Source organism: Sminthopsis crassicaudata, chromosome 6 (assembly GCF_048593235.1).
Source record: "Sminthopsis crassicaudata isolate SCR6 chromosome 6, ASM4859323v1, whole genome shotgun sequence".
Taxonomy (NCBI): Eukaryota; Metazoa; Chordata; class Mammalia; order Dasyuromorphia; family Dasyuridae; genus Sminthopsis; species Sminthopsis crassicaudata.
Window position 1 is genome coordinate 12,090,834 of NC_133622.1, and position 22,139 is coordinate 12,112,972.

Sequence of the window (22,139 nt, forward strand, 5' to 3'; positions counted from 1 at the left end):
ATATTTTTGATTCTATGAAATAAATTTTTTGTAAAAATAAAATACAATTAAAATGAAAGGGAAATAGTTAATTTCCAAGATTCTCAAGATTATTTTCCAAAATTAAAAGATATCTAAGTTAAAGAGTTGGCCTTGGAGTCAAGTAAAGCTGGGTTGCATTTTGGCTTCAGACACTTATTTTTAAATTTCATTTCTCAGTTTCTAATCTGTAAAATGAGAATAATTATAATAATCCCTACCTCCCAAGATTTCTGTAAGGGCAAAAAAATCACATTTATAAATAATTTTGTAAATCTTAAAGCACTATATAGTTGTAGTCGTTGCTCTTGGTAGACTGATTCAAATGTATTAGAAGACAAACCATTCCCCAACAGAGAAATAATCAAAGCATAAGGAGTAGGAATGATAATCTAACTCCATGCCCCAGTTGAGTTAAATGACCTTTTTAGTAAAAGGGTGGAGGCTTTCCTCAGAACTTAGTTGATTCAAAAGAAAGGCTTGCAAAAGTTTCTGTCTTACAGCCTGGATTCAAAGTGGCCACAAAGAGTTGTTGGAGCATTATACTCCTTGGTTGGTGGATCATGATAGTGGCCTCCGGAAAAGCAGTTTGCTCAACTGAATTAACTCAAAATTTTCTTATTGCATCTCCTTGTTGAATACATATCATGTGTAATATCCCTTTTATAAAACTATTGAATGATAAGTGTCTTTTTTTTTTTTCCCCCCCCCAGCCTCCCCTACCAGAGGATGAACCTGAGACAGATCCAGGCCAGAACAGGTTTGAATAGGTTGATTTCAAAGAAGAAAATTCAAGCTATTGATAGTCAAATCTTTTTAAATGTTCCAAATAATTCATGGTAAATCTTTTAAAAAATGTTCCAAGTAATTCGTAGTAAGAGAAATGCAAATCAAAACAGTTTTGAGATTTTATCTCACAACTATCAGATTGTAAAGCTCACAGAAAAAGAAAATGATACTTGTCACAATTAATATGGAAAAAGACACATTGATTCACTATTGGCATTGGTTCAGACACTTTAGAAAACAATTTAGAATTCTATATAATCTTTGAAATCCAGTGATTCCAGTACTGAACCCATGTCTCAAAACAATCAAAACAAAAAGACCAATATGTACAAAGGTATTCATGACAGTTTTTTCTGTGACAGAAAAAAATCCGAAGCCTAAGGGGGTAAATTTCAAAGAATGGCTGAACGAATTATGGTTTATGAATATCATGTTTTAAGATATGATGAAAGGGAGAGTTTGAGAGAAAATTGGGAATGCTTACATGAAGTGATCCAGAGTGAAATGTGCAGAACAAAGATAAATTATACAACAACAATAACATGGCAAAAGCAAACAACTTTTGAGAACTGAAGAATACTCTGATCAAAGCCATTACCAAACACAATATCAAAAGCCTTATCCAATGAGTCACTAGAAACTTTAGAGAACTCAGTTTCTTTAGAATGGTGGAGGCAGAGGCAAGATTACTAGGGGATGAGAAGACATTGCAAAGGAAGGGAGAAAAACGTTTTAAAGAAATTTAGCAATGAGGTGAAAAAAGTTAAGATCAAAGCTGATTAGGGCAAAAGCCTTATAAGTAATAGCAGCAGTGTATTTTTTTGCAGGATTTGTGCTGGATGCAACGCTGCAAAGCTAAAGGTACACTTAAAACCAGTACAGAACCACCACCACCCCATCCCTTACCTTTTCCAAATTTGTTTCCTGCTAGTTCTCTCTCTCATTGGGTTCAATGGCAGCTGAGAAGATAATGTTTGAAACATTCAGAATTGAGAAAAATTCAGTGTTCTAATTAGTTCCTCACTACTGCAGGTGATCAACATTGCCCTTCAGCGATGAACTCCCAAACTCACAGAACTGTACAATTTCTCAATTTCATCAACCATCTGAGTGAATGATTGATTACTACTAGCATAAGATAGCACAGAAAACACAAACTAATCAAACAGTGAACAACTAAAGGCAATGTGCTCATCCCTACATTGATATCTTTTCCTCTCCCTCTCACCCTTACTTGGCTTTAAAGGAAATGTTAAAGAACAGGTGTTTCTAGTTGAAAACTAGAATTCTAAAGTTGCAGATCTTGAAGATGATGAGGCTTAAGGGTTGATCATGATTGTAAATACTTAAGGTAAAGAATATTGTTGTTGGGGAGGTTAAAAAGATGCTAGAGAGGTTGTCAACATGAATAATAAGGTCCTTGAGGATGATGGAGTAGAAATAAGGACTGAGTCAAATACTAAGACAAATGCTAACATTGAAAAATGACTCTGGAATATTATTGTTCTGTAAGAAATGACCAGCAGGATCAATACAGAGAGGCTTGGAGAGATTGACAGGAACTGATGCTGAGTGAAATGAGCATAACTAGGAGATCATTATACACAACAACGATACTGTATGAGGATGTATTCTGATGGAAGTGGAAATCTTCAACATCTTCAAGATCTAATTCAGGTCCAGTTGATGGACAGACTCAGCTATACCCAGAGAAGGAACACTGGGAAATGGGTGCAAACTGTTTGTACTTTTGTTTTTCTTCCCAGGTTATTTTTACCTTCCGAATCCAATTCTCCCTGTGCAACAAGAAATTCAGTTCTACACACATATATTGTATCTAGGATATACTATAACATATTTAACATGTATGAGACTGGGGTTGGAGGGAAAAAGGGAAAATTCGGAACAGAAGTGAGTGCAAGGGATAATGTTGTAAAAAATTACCTATGCATATGTACTGTCAAAAATTATAATTATAAAATTAATTAAAAATAATAATTAAAAAAAGAAAAATGACTCAATGATTAGTTTGTGAGATCATCAACAAGGAGATGCTTGTAAAAACAAAGTGTTAAAACAAAAAGTACTTCATGCATCCTCTCAAGATAGGAAAGTCTTGAGGAAAGGAAATAGAGAAAATATATTAGACTTAGAAAACTCCAATGTGGCTAAACCAGATTAAATGTAATTGGGAAATGTTTAACAAAATAAACAAAAATAAAATAGAATATGGATAATGCTAATTTGTGGTCTTCTAAGTCAATATGCAAGTTTCTCTCTGAATCTGAAATCACTGTATAGAGGAATGGTCAAGAAATGGACGTAGAGAACCTCTCTTTCTGGTCCCGTAAGGGAAAGGGAATGAAAAAAAGGTGAACCCAAGAGAAACCATTGCAAAGGATGTGGCTTTCTTAAAACTAGGTTACTTTTCAGTTACATACAAGAAGGGAAAGGAGAGTTCCAAGATGTAATGGGCTCTGAAGCTCATTTAGTGGAGTGAACCATTGGACTAGACCTAGTATGAGTTAATACTAACTAGAACAGGTATAAGGGATTAGAAAGAGGCATTCCACTTTTAACAAAGGAATAAAGTTAAAATAATCAATATTCCAAAATAGGAATGGTGCTGTACTCTTTGACAAAATTTAAATGACAAATAATTTGTAGTCAATCTACCCCAAAGTTTGAAAGATTTGGAGCCCTGATGTTTTGTGTGACTTCCCATAAAGTCTTAGAACTAGATATGCTTATATCCTTTAATGGTGAATTTCCCATAATTCATCCAGGTGAAACATGGTGGAAGAAGTAGCTATCTTATTTTTTGAATACTGAAAGATTTCTGAATTAAACAAAATGGAGAGCAGAATAACCAAGCAAACATTCTTTAGGTCTGACTGCTTTATTTGGCCAAAACTCAAACTCGTTCTGAGAAGTTAATCAATAAATAAATTTAATAAAACTTACACAGAAATAGACAAATGAAAGTAAGGAGACCTGACATGCAGGCAATCTCTCCTTTCAGTCAAAACCATCAAATTTTCCTTCATCTCTAGTTTATACTTGGTACAAGAACTAGTGTTCATGGTGTGACCAGTGGACCAGAGCAAGTGGCTGCTGAGTAGATAATAAGAAATCAAATACTAACTAAAAAAGCTAAGCAGAATAAAAACACTCAGGGAGAGGGAGTGGAGGGAGTAGGAGGTTTTGAATGCAGTTTGATCAATAACAAAGATGTGGAGAAAAGGGGGTGAGGTTCAAGGCAAACTTACTGGTTCCCCCGTGTTTGTTCCTTCCTCAAAGAGCCTAATATTAGTGAAAGTGTAGGTGGGATGGGGAGCAGGTGAGCCCAGTACAGGGTTATTGCCTCAACACAGGGCTTGACCCACCTGCAGGCGATTCTTCTTCAAGTTCTAGAATGAGGCTGCAAAGGACAAAATAATTTTAAAATGAACTTCATCTTTATACTTCCATCTTCATATAATTTATGACAGTTACTCAAGTTTCCAGAAAGAATTCTCAGTGCTTTAAGCTGACACACATATAGGAACTTTATCCAATATTCTATCAACTTTCATTAGTAAACATTTGGACACTGGCTATTTGGGAATAAATAGAGACTTCAAATTGGATTCTGAGAGCTTATAATATAGACATATATAGTAGGATATTTCCAATGGCTCCTTCCCCTTCCAGAAAAGATACCGAGACAGTAATGGCTTAGACTTTAAAATCCTATTTCCCTTTTTTGTCTATGAAGAAACTTGTCTCATCATTCCATGTGATTCTTTCCTCGTAGGCTCTTGTAGAGGTGCTTCTGAGACTGGTATCTCTTGGTGGGAAGGGAAGATGTGGATAGGGAAGAGTCCTGCCTACTACAGCTCTTCCCACTGTAATCCAAGGGAACAGAAACAAGTAGGCTGGACCAAATATACTATAAATTTACTAGTTATGGTCTGAGATATCTTCCATCTTAAAGTTTTGTAAATCTATGAACACTGAGCAGACAGGTTTCCCTGGAGGGAAGAAATTAAGTTTGGAGTCAGATTGTGGATGACTGAATAATCAGGTAAGAAATTTATCAAAGGTCTTATGTCATCTCTTTGTGTTTTGTGATGTGATGTTTTCTCCAGTTATTGGAAATCTCCCTCTTTGAGGAATATTGAAAATTGATCTCAAAGCTTAACCCCAAACCTTTTGTCATCTAGGTAACGAATTTTTATATTTTCCTATATGTCAATCACTCAACAAGCATAGATTAGAGCTTTATTTTGTTTGAGACCTCGTGGTTACAAAGACAAAAATGAATAGAACTCTATGCTAAGGGAACTTAGAGACTAATGAATAGAATATATAGATTTTATATAGGGATCCAGTCTCTTACATTTTTCTGAGGAGAATTTTTAATGTTTTTCAAAGAAAAATTATTAAAGAATTACTACTTGCAGGCACTTTGGGGATACAAAGATTCTCTGCCTAGAATGCTACCACTGTATTATATAGTTCATTTACTTGTATGATACTTTACAAATCATGTATCCATTTTACCAGTGATGATTAGTCAAAATAATATCTTCCCTGCTTATCTCTTGGGCTGTTAATAAGAAGATGCATGTGAAACAACTCAATTTTTATATTTATAGTATGAACATAAAATATTGAGATAAGTAGAAGTTCAAAACTTTTTCAAACTTCAAAATTCCAATTAGAATATGAAAAAATATGACTCTTATGTCTTTTAAGTCTTTTCATAGTCCAATAGAAATTATTTGTTATTTGTTATCTTTTATCTTCCTTGCCATTTGTCAGTTAAATGAAAACAAAACAAAACAAAACAAAACAAAAAAACTGAATGAAATTTGTTCCAGTTCTGTAAAATTTGCTGAGGAGGAATTCTTTTTTTTATTATCTTGCAAATAAGTGGACTTGTAAAATTTCAGATAGTTTTAGTGTAAATTTGATTTTGCGACATTTTCATTCTCCTTTTTCAGGATCTCCTGTTTGATTCCTTTAGTTTTATTCTGCTGTTGTCATCAGCAAGGCATCAAATGGAAAAATATACATTGACTTATATGTCAGAAAACATCTTGCCCAAAGAATTTAAACAAAACAATTCTTTATTCCATAAATGTTTCTTTTTCTAGCCTGCATTTTAGTACCTTGTATACTAAATTTAGAATATTGTGAAATATCTTCATTAATCTAGTGTTCCACGAGGAAAATATGATGTGGAGAAAAATATATATTAATCATTCTATAACATATATATATATATATATGTGTTTTATATATATGTATTATATATATATATAATGCTAGATGGACATTGTCTCAAATTATTTTCTATGTGTATATATGTGCATGTGCATATATATAATGCACATATATATATGTATTTATTAGTTCATATACATATATACATATAGATGTAGAACATATATTATTGATAAAAGGCAGGTAATAATCATTCATTAAGTATTTATTGTAATGTGCCAAGAATTGTGCTAAAGCAGAAATCAGAGCAGAAGACAATAAAGAATGGCTGGTCTAAGCCCATCCCCCAAATAGAAGCCCCCAAAGGGAACTCAACAATAGGATAAAGAAATCAGTATGGCAAAAGTGTATGGAGTCCAAACCCTCTGGACTGAGGGAAATGCTAGGGTGAAAAATGAGCATGAGATTAAGCTGCATCACATTTGCAATAAAATGTTTTAAAAGTTGACAAACTATTTGTTCTAAGGACAGCTCAAAAAGCAGCAGGTGATTATTAACTCCAATGTTTACATTGTGGTGAATTATGAAATGTGACAATCACAGATTTCAAATTTTAAATGAGCTAAAGAGCAAGGATGCACATAAACATAATGCATCACCTTACCAGTGACCACCTGAACACAAAAAGTAATGGGAAAGACATTACCAAGCACCTGTAAGAGAAAACAAAGGTATAACCCCAATGGTGCACTGAAATATCAAAAGAAAACAAGAAATGTGGCCAGTTTGTTGGTGAACCTTTGTGGAAAAAACCATAAGAATTGCATCAGATGAAATGAAAAAGTGGGATTATAAAGGTACCACTGGAAGAAGTAACAATTCAGATCAAACATCACAAATCCACCAAAATACAAGATACCAATTAGGTTTATCGACCTTTCAGCAAACCATTCATTTTTCTCACTTCTAGGACTATAAATTATGGTACTATGGTAAGCATTTTTTTAAAAAATAAATTTGATTGCATTCTCACTCTCTCTGTTGTTATTTGCTTGCATTGTGTTTTCTTTCTCAGTTTTTTTCCTTCCTTCTTGATCTGATTTTTCTTGTGAAGTAACATAACTATATATATATATATATATATATATATATATATATATATATATATATATATATATATATATATATATATATATACATATATATATATACACACACACACACATATTAGATTTAACATGTATTTCAAGATATTTAACATGTATTGGACTATCTGTAGCTAGGGAAGGGGTTGGGGGTAAGGTGGGGAAAATTTGAAACAAAAGATTTTGCAAGGGTCAATGTTGGAAAAATTACCCATGCATATGTTTTGTAACTAAAAATAAATAAATAAAAAATTTGAGTGAAAGAAAATATGCTTGGTATATTATTAAGGAAAAAGTGACATTTTAGTTTATGTGTAAAAATGATTAGTGATTAATAGATTAGTGTAAAAACAGTATTGTTGGTATTGTTTATTTTTAATGTTAATTATATTTATAATCTATCATATTGATAATAACAATGGCTAACAGTAAGCAAAAGTCCATAGTAACTTACCTTTTCCTAAAAGAAACCACTATGTACATGCTACTGAATTAGCTTGCATGTTTGGATTTATTCTTTTAAATTATCTTTTGGCAGAATTTAAAGACTATGAATTGCTAATATCTACATGACTTTTCAGAAACTTGTTAAAAGTCTGTTTTACTTTTTACAGTGCCATCTTTCCCAAATCTTCATTTCATTAAATTATTCTCTGTAATCGAATGCCATGTTTAATGCATGTTTTATAATATATTCAATGGACTCAGATGACACGGTATATATTTTTATTCCTTTCTACCAACTGGGTTTGCATAACCCTATAATTAACTGGCGCAGGTTCCCAATGGATTCGGGCATTCTGCAGTTTGCATATACAATAATATGCTTCTCTGAGACAATTTACTTTTACCAAAAGAATAAAGTATTCCTGATGAGAATTTACAAAAGTAGGAAAGTTTTTAAACCAGACTTAGAAATACTAAAATGCTCTTGAACTTGATACTTTCTTATGCCCCAGATGGATAAACTATTGCAAAACAAACATCACCAACTCCTACTTAGGAGTGTCATAAAATTCTTAGTCTTAAAATAGCTCATTTAAAAAGGACAAAGCACAAGATTTTTGAAGGCCCTGCCTAGAAGGGACAATATTTTAGAAAACAATTCAGGCCAAAATAATTATAGTACTTTTGGTTTGACATCAAATTCTCTCTGTAAAAGATTCACCTCCAATGAGACTAATAAGGAAGTTACTAACCTCCGCCTCTATTTTTCAGGGGGGGCAGCAGAGGCTCTACCAGCCCCGAGTGGTTTTTCAAACACAACAACTGCAATTATTTTAAGGGTAGAGGATGTAGCCCCCCAGTACACGAACTACAGAGCAGTAGGAGCATGTTTGGGATGTATTGATCTTAAAATCAAACCAGTTCTTGGATACAGATGCCAGTTTCTCTTCCTTCTGTACCTAAAAGCAACAGGATGGTAGCCCCCTTGTCCATTTTCAGCAAGTAGATAGTTCTGCTGCCTCCATGGGACGCACTTCATCAAGATGAGGAGCCGTTCTCTTTCTTTTGCCCCAGAAGCCCAGGGCTGGCATTTCCCCTCAAACCCACGGGTCCTCCCAAATCCCCCATTTCTTTGAATGACTCCAGGAACCCAAAGACAAACTTGGAAGCACCATTTATTCTTCAGTCTTCCTCAGTTCCTCCCCCCACGTCTTATCTTTCCTAATCTCTTTCGTCAGTTTCTTTCCCGCGGTCAGAGCCTCATTACTTGCCACCTGGCATCCCGGAGCTGTCCAGCGGGAGATAATGAGAGTTCCAGCCGTTACCTGAGACACTTCCAAGCGGAAAGTCTTAAACGTGGAAGTTCCAAGTCATCCCGCTGTTCAACAGCGCTCTGTAGGAAAGCCTGGCATTTAAAGGGTCCCTGCCCCCATTCTGGCTGCTCCCTGCCAGTGTTTCCCCGGTATGACCGCGCTTGGCGGGTCCGTATAAGAAGGAGATGGACGCTCGGGGTCCTCAAGCGCAGCCCCAGTCCCAGCTCCCCCCGCTTCTCCCGTCTCGGGAAAATCCAGTCTTCTCCCAAGATACAGTCATGAATTAGAGACAGGTCCCTTTCGGCCGTTAAAGGAGATGAAAATATTTGTAATTACCCAGAAGTCAGCTTATCACTAAGTGAGTCAGCCAGCAAACGCAACGGATTCACAGACATTAAATCAGTTACTTCTACTTGGGGCTTTATTGGCCGAGATGGAACGCTTTCCCATTTCCTCCTCCAGCTCATTGCCTCCAGCTGAGGTAACCCGGAGAAGTGACGGGGTAGTAGGGACACTAATTTAGGAGAGCCCGAGGCCAGATTTAAACCCAGGAAGATGGGTCTTTTTGACCCCAGACGGGGAGCTCCAGGCACTGCCCCACCCACGTGCCCTACAGGAATTATCATACCCTAGTGTGTGGTGCCCCGCGTGGATTGTTTAGAATACAAATGTAACATTTTAGATGACAAATGAATCCCCTAGCACGGGACGCTTTTTTTTTTTTTTTTTTTGCTGGGGTTAAGTGACTTGCCCAGGGTCCCACAGCTAGGAAGTGTTAAGTGTCAGAGAGCAGATTTGAACTCGGGTCCTCCTGACTTCAGGGCTGGTGCTCTATCTGTCCCCCTACATGGGACGCTTTTTGTTGGAGGAAACGCCCTGAGGAAGATCAGGATGTTTTCTGAAATGTGGAGCTGTGGAGTCTCATTGCAGTGAAACCCAGGACCACCAAGCCCGCAGGAGGAACCTGGCTGGTCCCGCCCTCACGGCCTGAGATTTAAAATGTGCCGATAACCAAGTCTCATTGCGGTTTTACATTTTATTAAGTATTTCCAATTACATCTTAACCTGTGTCCCGGGTGCTTTGTGGCTCCAGGTGTGCTTGATACTTCCGGCTAGTCACCGGCAAGGGGACGTGACCCTCCCATCTTCCAGGTGGGAAAGGAACTCGGCGTTTATTAAGCACCTACTGTGTACCTCGTACACAGGGTCATCTCACTTCCAGAATGCACCTTTTGGCTTAGCTCATAACAGTCTCAGTAATTGCAACGCAGGTCAGGTGACACAGGCTAAACTTTATTTCCACAGCGCTTTCTACGGCCAGCGCTTTACAAAGGTTATGAGTCTGACTACAAGGCTGGGAGGCAGGGTCGTTCCTATGCTCCTCACAGGTGAGGAAACCGAGGCAGACACGGTCAGGGACCAGTGCAGGGCCACACAGCTGGTCAGTGCCACGGGCTCTATCTTTGGGGGGAAAAGTCGCGACTTCTTTTCCCTCTACTGCCTCTCCAGAAGCACGAGTTCTCCGTCCCTGACAGTGTGGGGTGAAGTGCAAGTCCCCAAGCACAGAGCGTGTCCAGCGCGCAGGCGCCACTAATGTCCCGCCCTAAACCCGCCAGTCTTCCTCTAGCATCCGGCGCGTATAACGTCTTCAGGACGTCAGGCGTCACCGCGTCGAGGCTGATGACGCGCCTTTGGAGCCGCCGTCTCTTTCTTCGCGCCTTCGCCGCCGCCGGCGGACCGCCCGAGTGGTAGCGGGTCCGAGGTCCCGGGCCAGGCGGTCGTACCGCTCCCAGCCTGTATGAGGAGCCCTAGGGCTTCAGGGCCCGGAGCGATGCGATAGGACGTTCGCGGCTGAGGCCCGCGCTCCTGCAGGTCAGCTGATTCTGATGCTCTTCCTGTATGACCCCCCCTCCCCCGCGGCGGCCTGTTACCATGGCGTCTCGGCCGCGTCCCCGGCTTCTTGGGGTGGGGGTGGGGGGTTGAGTGGGGGGGTCCCTGGCGGCCTCGGCTCCGCCTTCGAGCCCCTTTGCCTCGGGGGTCGGGACCCGCCCATTTTCGCCTTGATTTTCCCGCCCTGTCCCTTCCGCCTGGTGGGCTGACCCCGCAGAGCCTCCGTAGAGGCTCCGCCCAACCTTTTCCTCTTACTGAGGTGGAAACTGGTCCAGAGGGAAAGCGCTAGGTGCGCTGCCCGGGCCCTTCCTTTAGCACGGTTGAGACCACCTTTCCCCCTGAGGGCAGGGCCACAGCGGGCCTTTCCTAGAGCCCCTGGAGCTTAGTCCGGGCCCGCCGACATTCGTGATCTCTTGTCACTCCTCCGGGCGGACATAACGGAGCGGTTTGCCATTCCCTTTTCCCGCTCTTTTGACGGGTCGGAAAACTGAGGTGAAGTGACTAGTGTAGGGTCAGTCAGCTAGGAAATGTGCTGAATTTGAATTTGGGTCTTCCCAACTCCGGTGTGGCCCTCTCCTCCCGGCTTCCCACTGACCATAGAGTAAGTGTGAGGTAAATGTTCTCTCCCAGTCGGGAGAAGGGACGTGTTTCAGGACTGTCTAGATGGATAATTGTTAGTGCCGAGCGCCCCCCGGGAGCTTTCATTCTAATGGGAAGGCGGCGGGGCCCCGCATCCTGCCCTCCCCGGAGCTTGGAGGCTCGTGACAGCCTCGGATCTGAGTCGTTCTGCGTCCGAGGAAGCGCTCGGGAACCCTCGGACTCGCTGTGGTCCAGGGCCGCCCTCAGGCTAATGTTGGGGTACGGGTGGCTCCTCCTTGGGGCGGGAGCGCCGGTGCGTGCCCGTCTCCGCGGCGTTTGCCACTTGGATGTCAGCGGAGATAGAAAATGGAACTCTTTTGTCTTTTACTTTTATTTTAAAAATTAGATAATTAGAATATACTGAAATGTAGCCTTGCGGTGGAAATGGGGATCATTTAAGGAGAGAAATGCTCTCTCAAGTTAAAACTACACGAATCCTCAGCAGATAGGAACGGTTTTGTTTCCTTTGTTCTGCTTAGGGGGGGGGGGGGAAGATGGGTCTTTTGCCTCCTTACCTCATCTGGTTCTTATTCCAGAAGCTGGAGTTTAGGGGTTTATCAAATCGATTACTACAGTCATTGATTATCGTGTCCTGTGTATCTAATTTATCCCACCACTGCTTCTTAGGCCAGTATCAAATGGTTTTGATGACTGCTGCTTTATAATATAATTATAATATAACATAATTTTATATGTAATTGTAGGTTCAGTACTCCTAAGCCACTGTTTTTTTAATCCCCCAATTAATTCTCTTGGTTTTCTTGATCTTTTGTTTTTCCAGATGAATTGTTATTTTTTTCTAGCTCTATTAAAAAAACTTTTTGGCAGTTGGTATGACACTGAACAAGTAGCTCAATTTAAGTAAAATTGTCATTTAAAGTATATTAGCTCGGCCTACCCATGAGCAGTTCCCCCCCTCCCCCCTTATTTAGATCTGACTTTATTTGTGAGACATGTTTTGTAATTATGTTCACATAATGATTGGGTTTGTCTTGGCGGGTAGATCCCCAATTACTTTATTTTGTCTACAGTAATTTTAAGTGGATTTTCTCTTTCTCTTGACTGCTGGGCTGATGTAGAGAAACGCTGATGATTTGTGTCTTGAAAGGCCAAAGAAGCCATTGTCCCTTCCTTGGATCCAGACACATCATACTCTCTCCCTTCTCTCCTTGCTCTTTCATACAACTTTCCTATTTCATAATATCCACCGACAGAAAACAGTCACCTGTATGTAGTGGGCCAGGTTCCATTTGTGCTTTCCACTTTTCACTTCTGTTGTCTAGTGGGCATTTAGAGAGATTCTCTTTCTGATCTTTGCGCTGTCATTGTTACTATTGCTGGCCTTGACTCCTGCACTCTTATTTCCTGCATTTCTGTTGACTCAAGTGTTCAGAAGCAAATAATCTTTCTGGTCTGATTTTCTTTCTAAGGAGGCTTCAAATGCCTCTTTGTTATTGACCATCCATCATTTTTCTATTGGGGCTAAGCTCAGATTTGCAGAGTAAGTCACCCTGGGCTGCATCCTGAGCTCCGTTGCTTTTGGTAATACTTTTCTCTTTTCTTTTATGTTTTCTGGTGGGTGCAGGATAATCTGGTTTTATTCCCTTTTACCTGTCTTGGTATTTGAAGATCTTTCTCCTGGTTCCTTGCAGAGAACTTGTTTCTGAATTTAAATTGGTTAAAGTTAGCCACTCTGTTTCTTAGATTTTGTAGCTTTGCTTTTTTTTTGAAGGCAGCATTCTGAATTCTTTCAATTAGTATTTCAGTTTTGATGTTCAGGGTTTTTGACTTGTCTTGCGTTTCTGGAAGACTTCTTTCTTAGCTTATCTACATATCCTGTTTTCTAAATCAGTTTGCTTAGAGAGCACATTTTCTTTTCATGTTTTCTTCTCTTCTTCCATATTTTCCTTTGCTTCTGTGATTTACATTCCAAATGTATTATGATCTCTTTGTTCTTTTGGTGAAGACCTGGCATCAGAGATACAAGGTTTTCTATTATACCAATTATTTCTTCTGTGCCTGACTTAAATTTTGTTCTCCTAATTCCATTTCTCTTAAAACTGCCCCGGGAAAAGTGTGTTGCTGCCAGCTAGGTTTCCTGACTAGAGTGCTGGGCCCGTGGTTAGGAGAAAGTAACTGTGACTCTGGGCACCCACTCAACTTCTCTTTGCCTTAGTTTCTTGAACTGTAGAATAAGGATAATGAGAGTTCCCATCTCCCAGGGTTGTTATGGGAATTAGATGAGAGATTTGTAAAAGTGCTTAGCACAGAGCCTGGCACATAGTAGGCTTTCTCTTCTTTCTTGTGGCTCTGCTACTTTTGTTCTTACTGCCATTTATAGGATTTTTTTGTTTGTTTGTTTTTAGTGACTAAAATAATGTTTTCTTAATTCAGGAGCGGCCGCTAAGAAAGAATGCAGAAATCAGAAAGTCATGGAAGCCTGCAGATGAGAAATCGAGTAACAGGTAACATTCTTTGTATCACACTGAAGAGGCAGTCAGTATTGTGCTACATCACCTAATTGTTGTTGCTCAGTTGCTCCATCTGTTTCCTGCCACTGGACATGGGCTCCCAGAGACCCCCCTTGCTTCAGTCCAACTGATTTGCATATCTTGGCATCTCCTCCTTGAAGTGTGGTCTTCCTTAAGAAGGAAAGACCACCACCAATTATATCATCCTCTAATGGTGTACTTTTATATACAAAAAGGTGCAAGTGAGCCTTATTTTATTGTTTTTTTTTTTTTTTTTTCTCCAACATACAGGCACCTGTGAACAAAGAACGTCATCTGGTTCCCAAGTAAAACACAGATCTGCAATACAAAAAAACAAGTCTTCCTCCACCAATTCTGCAAATTTTGCAAAGAAACCCCACCCTCGGCCAAGTGATAAACTTAATCCTAAAACTATTGACCCGGTAAGTAAAAAGAGTACCTTTAAGTTAACCATATCACTTTATGTTAAAAAGAAAGCAGTTGAAAAAGATGTTGTTGATATGCCTTTGACATCTTTAGTTTTCTCATTCCTGACTTTAACTAGAATATAATGAATAGGTGTGGTAGTAAAGAGAAAAAATAGCTATGAATACTAAAGTATATCTTGACATTTTATTGATTATATACATTATAAAGTCAGCAATTTTTGTCCACTGCTGGATGTATGAATCTCTTCTATGATATCTGTAACTCTTGTCACTAAAGTCCTAGCTTGAATGGTTTTAATCATTTAAAAGTTCTTTTTTATATCGAGCAAAAATATGCCTCCCTTTAACTTCACAGTAATGCTGTTACTACAGGACATGAAACCACCACAGTTTTGGAAGAATGAAAAATTACTCTTGCCATATGGCTAGCCCACTTTTTTTTCTGATCATAAATCTGCCTATTGATATTTTCTTTATTGCCATTTCTCTTTTGCAAATCTTGGTTGGGGAGGTTTTGCATCTACCCAGTGTGCACTTCTCCATTGTCTTTTGGTTTTTCCTTAAGATTGTGGTATTTCATTGAACAACACAAGAAAACATATTTGAGACATCACTTCTTAGTTTGAGGCTGAAGCTTAAAAGTCATTAAAAAGTGCTGTGGTTTAAGTAAATTTCATGTGTGTTTCTTCATTGAGTTCATTATCACTTTAAATAATGATCGAGCAACTCTTTGGATTAAGTATCCAAACAGCTGGTACGTAGTGTCCATTTAATTTTTCAGTTGTTTGTAATTAGGCCAGTTTCTTGAGCAATCTTGTGTGTGTGTGTAATTTTAATGTGTTATAAATCCAAGGTCTTTCTCTTTTCCTTTTATATAACAAAGAAGATTCACAAACAAAAAGTTCTTTTTTTTCTTATTTCATTTCAGTTCAGTGATCAGCCACGTGCCTCTTCTGCTTTTGCTGCTATTTACTCCAAAGGAGGTATCCCTTGCAGGTAAAATCAATTAGAGTGGTAATAGACCATATTCTTGAAATGACTTTAATCAAATTAAATAGTTTTTGCAGTTTAAGCATGTTAAGAATATCAATCGCCTTTGGGACTTAAAAGTCATCTTGCAAAGAGTTCTCTGTTGAAGTATCCTAGTTACCTATGCTTTAATGCTATTTAACCTTTTTTCCCCCCAATGATTTAGAGAAAAACATAATTGTTTCATTCTTACCCAAATTGCACGTTTTAAACTTGCTAGATAACACATTCAGTATCCAAAAAGGAGCACAGTGTGCTTGAGCTATGGGCTGTATCTAATTACAGTAAAGTTTAACAAGAGTAAATGTAGTCTCATTCTTGAATTTTTAAAAATGAACTTTATATTTGGGAAGTATGGCTAGACAGCAATACAAATATCTAGAAGTGTTTTGTAGATTTTAACAGATTACAAGATTACAAGTTTTGATAAGAGTTGACATCATGAAATGGCAACACAAATTGTCATCTTGGTTACCCTTAAGAAGGGTTTAGTATCCAGCACCAGAAAGGCTATAATCCATTTCATCTGCCCTGGTTAGGCCATAGTAGAATTACTCAGTTCTTAGCATCACATTTTAGTAAGGGGTAGGGAATATGATGTTAGATTAAATCTTGCCTTGAGTATTTAGTTAGGTGAACATATGCAAAACACTTCAATCTTCTCTTATCCTTAGTTTCTTTATTTGTAAATGGGAATATGAGGTACTCACCTCATGGGATTGGTATCGGGTTCAAGTGAGAAAGTATTTTGCAAACTTAAATAGTACTGTGTGTGTGTATGTATGTGTGTGTGTGTGTGTGTGTGTGTGTGTGTGTGTGTGTTTGTGTATAAAGTGATCTTTAAATCAAGGCCTTCTGTAAACCTTTTCTAATACCAGTGAAGGTTGGCTTTATTTGAAACTTTCAGTTTTTATTTAAAAAATTACCAATTTTTTTGTAGTCTTACATAACATGTTGCTATTTAATATTGTAGTGGTAATAATGACACAAATATTAAGTTAGTTAAGGCATACATTAAGGACCTACTTAATAATGGCTGGAATTCCAGAATAGTATGTCCTAAGATCCTCTGTAGGAATAAAATTGAGTTGTACTTAAGGTTTGTAAATAATGTAAAAAACTGTTAAAACTTAAAATTGAGTTGTACCAATTCCTAGGATTCTAGATTTGAATCTTGGAAATGACCTTAAAGATCACCTAGTTCAACCCCTTAATTTTATAGCGAATTTAAATTGTCTGCCTAAGGTTACTCAGGTATTCATTCCTGAGTTTCTGACTCTGAATCCAGTGTTCTTTGCACTTCCTCCATTAAATCAATATTACTTGATCATGAGTCTTTGTCAAAACTTTAATGAAGGAGAATTTTTTATAGAACTAAAAACTACTTCCAAAGATGTACTGATAAGCTCTTTATCCTGTGACAACAATTACTATATACTAGGAAATAAAAAAGTAATTGTACACTTTACTGATAAAAAATTGTAGTGTTAAAAATATTTACAAATAATACCATTTGATATTTGCCTAATTCATTGAATTTACATCTCAGGTTGGTACATGGCTCAGTAAAACACAGATTACAGTGGGACTGCCTTCCTGAAACTCTTCCATTTGATCCTCTTCTTATTACTTTAGCAGAGGTAAAGGACTTTCTTTTCAATAAGAATGACATTATTATTAGATAAAATAGAGAGTTTTCTAGAGCTTATTTAATGTTTTTGGTATTTAAATAAGAAATAATGATGTTGGAATGTGACTGCTTAAGGATTAATTATACATTATAAGAAGCTAATTTTTCTGTGTAGATGGGAATTTATTACAAATGAAAAAGAATTTTTAAATCGTAAAAATTTAAAATGGAATTAAAAAAAATCTAAATATATGATCTTTATATAGAAAAATGTTGCTTCCAATGTCTATCTTATGAGAACTATAAATGTAGTTGATCTGTATAAATGTACTTGATCTGTTTAAGACAAAAAAATACTAAATGTATTTTTTAATTGTCTTAGAACAAACTGACATCTCTTTAATAAATGTTATTCTTTCATAATACTTTTATAGACATTTTATAATATTAAAATGTGTTGTTTTTGTAAAAAAAAAATTTTTTTTCCTCTGGAGGGGAGAGTATAAATGCATTTTAGTTAAAATTTGAATTACAAAAAGCTAGTAGTGTAAGTATTGAGGGGAATCTTTAGTGTCTTCTGATAATGCTCTCTGTAGGGAAAGCATTATTCCTATGCTTAGAAATAGATTTGCCTTTTAGGAACCGTAACCTGCTAGGCATTTTTTTTTTTTTTTTTTTTTTGGCATATGTTTGGGTTTAACACAGTATCTTAGTTCTTTCTACATAAGTGCTTTATAATTGATTGACTTATAATTAGCAGACCTGAATTTGAGTCCCAGTTCTCTCACTAATTGTGCTACATTGGAGAAGTCACTTAAACTGCTATGAATCTCATTTTCCTGTTTTTGTTTTTTTTTTGTTGTTGTTTTTTACAACAAGAATAGTAATGGACTATTATGTAATTTTGAGGGTTATTTCTCAGTAAAACATTTTGTGTACTCCATAAAGTAAATGTGAGTTACTTTTTACATTTTAATACTCCTTGTAGAGCAAATTTATTAGGTTTAGTTGCTTTCAGAATGTTAATATAATAGTATAATCATAGAAGTCACAATTATTATTAGTCTTATGTATAGAAAAATTAAAACAGGAACTTTTCTTTTTCAATTTAAAACAACTTCCTATTTTTCCATTAATGGAAATAAGTGGAATGGTTTGAGGGCTTTTTTTTTTTTTTTTTTTTTTTTAAACTAGACCTACCATTAATTTCATCTGTGTTAAGGAGGTTCCTGCTGAGAGAGATGTTCTTCCAAATTACCAGGTTAAATGAGTACTTTTTCTTAAACAGAGAGTCTTCTAGGATTGCCTGTAACTCTGAAAGGTTAAGGGACTTGACAGAGGTATTTGATTAGTGGTAGTTTTTTGTTACTTTGTAAGAAAATTATTATTTAGTAGGAAAAAAAATCATCTTGTTTTATTTATAGGGTAGCTGATGGTAATCTATTCCTATTTTTCTTTTTTTGTTCCAGTCTTAATTGTTGTATTGATTATTACTAAATTGTACTTTCTTGACTAGGAAGCCATAATAATGAATATACTCTGATTTCTCTATTATAATGTTTTGTCTTCAAATGATCAAACGTATATTAAATCACATTTTTACATATTTAACAGGGTCTGAGAGAGACTAAGCATCCATTTACATTTGTATCAAAAGAAGGTTTTAAAGAATTACTTTTGGTACAAGGTGCTACTGAAAAAGCTGTGCCCTTGCTACCGAGACTGATTCCTGTCTTGAAGGCAGCTCTGGTATGTTTTTTATTTTATTCCAAAGACTTCATGTATTATTTTATTTATTTGTTTATTTGTTTTGCTTAGGTTATTAGGGTTAAGTGACTTGCCCAGGGTCACACAGCTAGGACGTGTTAAGTGTGTCAGAGACCAAATTTGAACTCAGGCCTTCCTGACTTCAGGGCTGGTGCTCTGTCCACTCGGCCACCTAGCTACTGCACCCAAAGTCTTAATGTCAAATCAAAAATCTCAGCAGAGTTATATTTTATGTAATTAATCTCTGCAAGAAAGACTGTCTTACTTTTGAACTTGGTATCTCCTTGATGCTCTCAAAATTCCAATATGGTTTTGAAGGATAGATATCTTTGGAAGAAATACCAAGTATAACAAGACTTTCAAGTTAATTTTGCCTTTACATTTAAGTAATACTTTAAATATTTTCAATACTTTGAAAATAATTCAATACTTTTAAGTATAGTTGAGAATTTGCACTTGTTTCTAGTGCTTGTGGTGAGGATTATAGCTTTAAAGCTTGTCTTGTTTGGTGTTAATTCTTCATTTTAGATGTTGAATTTTATTTAATTACCTATCACTTTCTTCTCTCTCTCCCCACCCTTCCCCCAAAGACTCATTCAGATGGTGAAGTGTTTGAAAGGGGGTTGAATGCTTTAGTACAGTTGAGTAGTGTTGTCGGGCCTTCTCTAAATGATCATCTGAAGCATTTGCTTACAAGTGTAAGTATCCAAAATATTTGACAATTGTATCCCTTTCTTGTGCTATTCTCTAATATTTTTAGCTTTTCTTCTTATTACTTGGACTTGGGATATCTTGAGTAATTTGATTAATTACCTTACTGAGGAAATTTCAATTAACAGTGCAGATTGTTAGTTGCTTCTATCACAGTTGCTTGGGGTACTGACCACTTAAATGAATTTGCCTTAGGGTCACACATCCAGTACATGGTGGGGTGGGGAATGGATCCTAAGTTTTCTGTACTTAGGACAGGTGTGCCAGTCTATTTTTAAGTTCTAATCTGAATCTTTTAATATTAGACCAGTGTATTTTAGGTTTCTATTAGTGTTAATTCTCAAGAGATGACTTAAAATTACTCTAATAGAAATTGAGTGCCCATGTGCTCTAAAATCTCACTGTAATTTTCCCCCAATTAGCCTATTTTTAGTTAGTGAAATTTGGAAAGTTTTCATATTATTATAACCGAACTTAATTTTTTCCTCCCAGTGTCTTGTGCGTAACATATTGTTTAGTGCATAAAATATATTTTGTTTTTCTTTTAAGCTTTCTAAAAGACTAATGGATAAGAAATTCAAAGAGCAAATCACCAGTGCTTTACAAAAGCTAGAACACCATGGTGGAGGTGTGAGTAAAAAGTCATTATTCCTTTCATTTATTTAGAAGTAACTGAGCTTAAATATTTTTCCTAACTTTAAGAAATTTTTTTTTTTTCAATTATTAAAGATCCTGTCCCTCTCCCTCAGAAAAGAACAATGAAACCATTTAAAATATGTTTATATGGTTAGGCAACCAAACTTATACATTATCCATTGGTCTTGTTCTGAGTTTTTCATTTCTGTCAGAAGAAGGGAAACATGTATCCTCACTTTTCTGGAATCCTGATTTTTCATTTTGCTAAGAGTTCATTCAGCACAGTACTATTCTATTACATTTACATCCTTATTTACCCATTTCCCAATTTATGAGTAGCCCCTCAAATTTCCATTTAGTGCCACCCCCAAAAACCTGTAAATATTTTTGTACATACTTAGGACTAATCCCTCCTGTAATCTGCGATACTAATTTCCCTTAACTCAGTATGTGTGTTCTTATAATCACTTTCAGGCCTTGCCCTATTGGTAAAAGGAGTACCAACAGGATTAAAATCATGGATTTTTTTGAAGATTAAAAAAAGAAATCATTTAAATCCATTTTTCTTATTAGATATTGTGAGTTTCAAAAAAAAAAAAAAAAGTTAAAAATATATATCTGCCATATGCTGTAGTTTTAGATGTCCAGAGATTTGACTCACATCATACTTGAAGATAAGTACTAATACTTTCAAGTCTTTTTTGCAGTTTCCTTCTAAATAATTTTTAAATGACTTTTCTTTAGATTGTCTGGTCTTTGTATTATCCTAACTTTAAGTAACCTGAGAAGGAAATGGCATACTACTTCAAGTCAGTATGGGGTTCACAAAGAGTCAGATATAACTGAGCAGCAACCACCTTAGGTAGCCTCAAACTTCATCCTAAGTGTTCAAGACACACCATTGAAAGAGGAGCCTTTTTTGACAAGATGTTTTTCCACAGTGTTTGTTTGACCCTTACATCAGAAGTGATTTTTCAAATTGTGTGTAATTTTAGCAAAGAACAATACTATCTTTTTCATTTCCATTTTTAAATAAGCTTTTGGTAAATTCTTTTTACCTTTTAGAAAAGTATATATTGAATCTATCTATTCCACTGAGTACTACAATATACTAATGCTAATTTTTTTTCTACTAACAGGGCAGTCTTATGATTATCAAGGCTAAAATTCCAACCTATTGTTCCATCTCCTCTTAAACCAAAGGAATAAAATGGTTTGATTAAATGGTGAGAGATGTCAGAAGCGTGTGGTGAACATCATAGGATCCCATTTGAACAAGGTTCCTTTTTTTAATCACAGCTCCTGATATATTTACATGATAAAAATTAGTACGTAGAACTGATTCCATTGAATCACAGTAAATTTGCATTTATCAGCTTGGGAAAATGGAAAATAATGGAAAACTATTGAAAGGACTTCTATAGTGCAATTCATGGGGTTTATCAATTTTTTTTCCCCTGCTACATTGGTTTGTATTAAGAACCAGAGTTTTGTTTACAGTTCCAGATTTGATATTTATATTTTAGTTAGCATATCACTTAAGTGATTGCACTAGTTTTTCATAATGACTCTGTCATACTTTGATAGGTCTAAAAATCCTACAAAGTCATAGAAATTATAAGAATTAAACTGTTTGGTAACTCACTGATAAATTATTGCTTATAAACAGGTATTTTTATAATACGGAATGCTTGGTGAAAACATCCAGAATGTGACTTTTTATTAGTGTAAATTTCTACATGTTAAAGTGTAAATTATTATTTTACAACTTGCTAAAACTATAGATGAGTTTAGATGTTGTAACAAGTAAATGTTATTTTATATTTCCTTACCTTAAAGAAATATGTCTTGTGGAATGGAATATTCAAGAATTCAACTCTTGAAATTCCAGATTGTATTCACAAAATTTTTAGTGTTAACTTGTTAACTCTTTTCCCCTTAAAAGTACTTAATAAATATGTTGTAATTCTTAGACGTTTTTACTTTATGATTTT

The 22,139-nt window shown here is 36.4% G+C and overlaps 1 protein-coding gene across 3 annotated transcripts; it reads left to right on the forward strand.

Annotated features, from left to right (window-relative positions):
• The first annotated feature begins 8,987 nt into the window (after positions 1–8,987).
• On the forward strand, positions 8,988–22,117 carry PACRGL (parkin coregulated like). 3 transcript variants are annotated; one of them, XM_074274530.1, is made up of 9 exons: positions 8,988–9,281; positions 13,847–13,917; positions 14,215–14,366; positions 15,301–15,368; positions 16,951–17,041; positions 18,646–18,780; positions 19,389–19,496; positions 20,059–20,139; positions 21,285–22,117. In XM_074274530.1, exons 2-9 carry the CDS (start codon positions 13,866–13,868, stop codon positions 21,339–21,341), a joined length of 744 nt encoding a protein of 247 aa, XP_074130631.1. In that variant the 5' UTR covers positions 8,988–9,281; positions 13,847–13,865; the 3' UTR covers positions 21,342–22,117. The 3 variants fall into 3 exon arrangements, with proteins under 3 accessions (XP_074130631.1, XP_074130629.1, XP_074130630.1); XM_074274528.1 differs by lacking the exon at positions 8,988–9,281 and adding an exon at positions 10,551–10,795; XM_074274529.1 differs by lacking the exon at positions 8,988–9,281 and adding an exon at positions 10,885–11,414.
• The last annotated feature ends 22 nt before the right edge of the window (positions 22,118–22,139 follow it).

Excerpts from the sequence above, each read along its gene's own strand:
- PACRGL (XM_074274530.1), top strand. The coding sequence starts at position 13,866 with ATGCAGAAATCAGAAAGTCATGGAAGCCTGCAGATGAGAAATCGAGTA. Across the intron at positions 18,781-19,388 it reads CTGTCTTGAAGGCAGCTCTG|ACTCATTCAGATGGTGAAGT; the intron begins GTATGTTTTTTA and ends CTTCCCCCAAAG. Across the intron at positions 19,497-20,058 it reads TGAAGCATTTGCTTACAAGT|CTTTCTAAAAGACTAATGGA; the intron begins GTAAGTATCCAA and ends TTTTCTTTTAAG.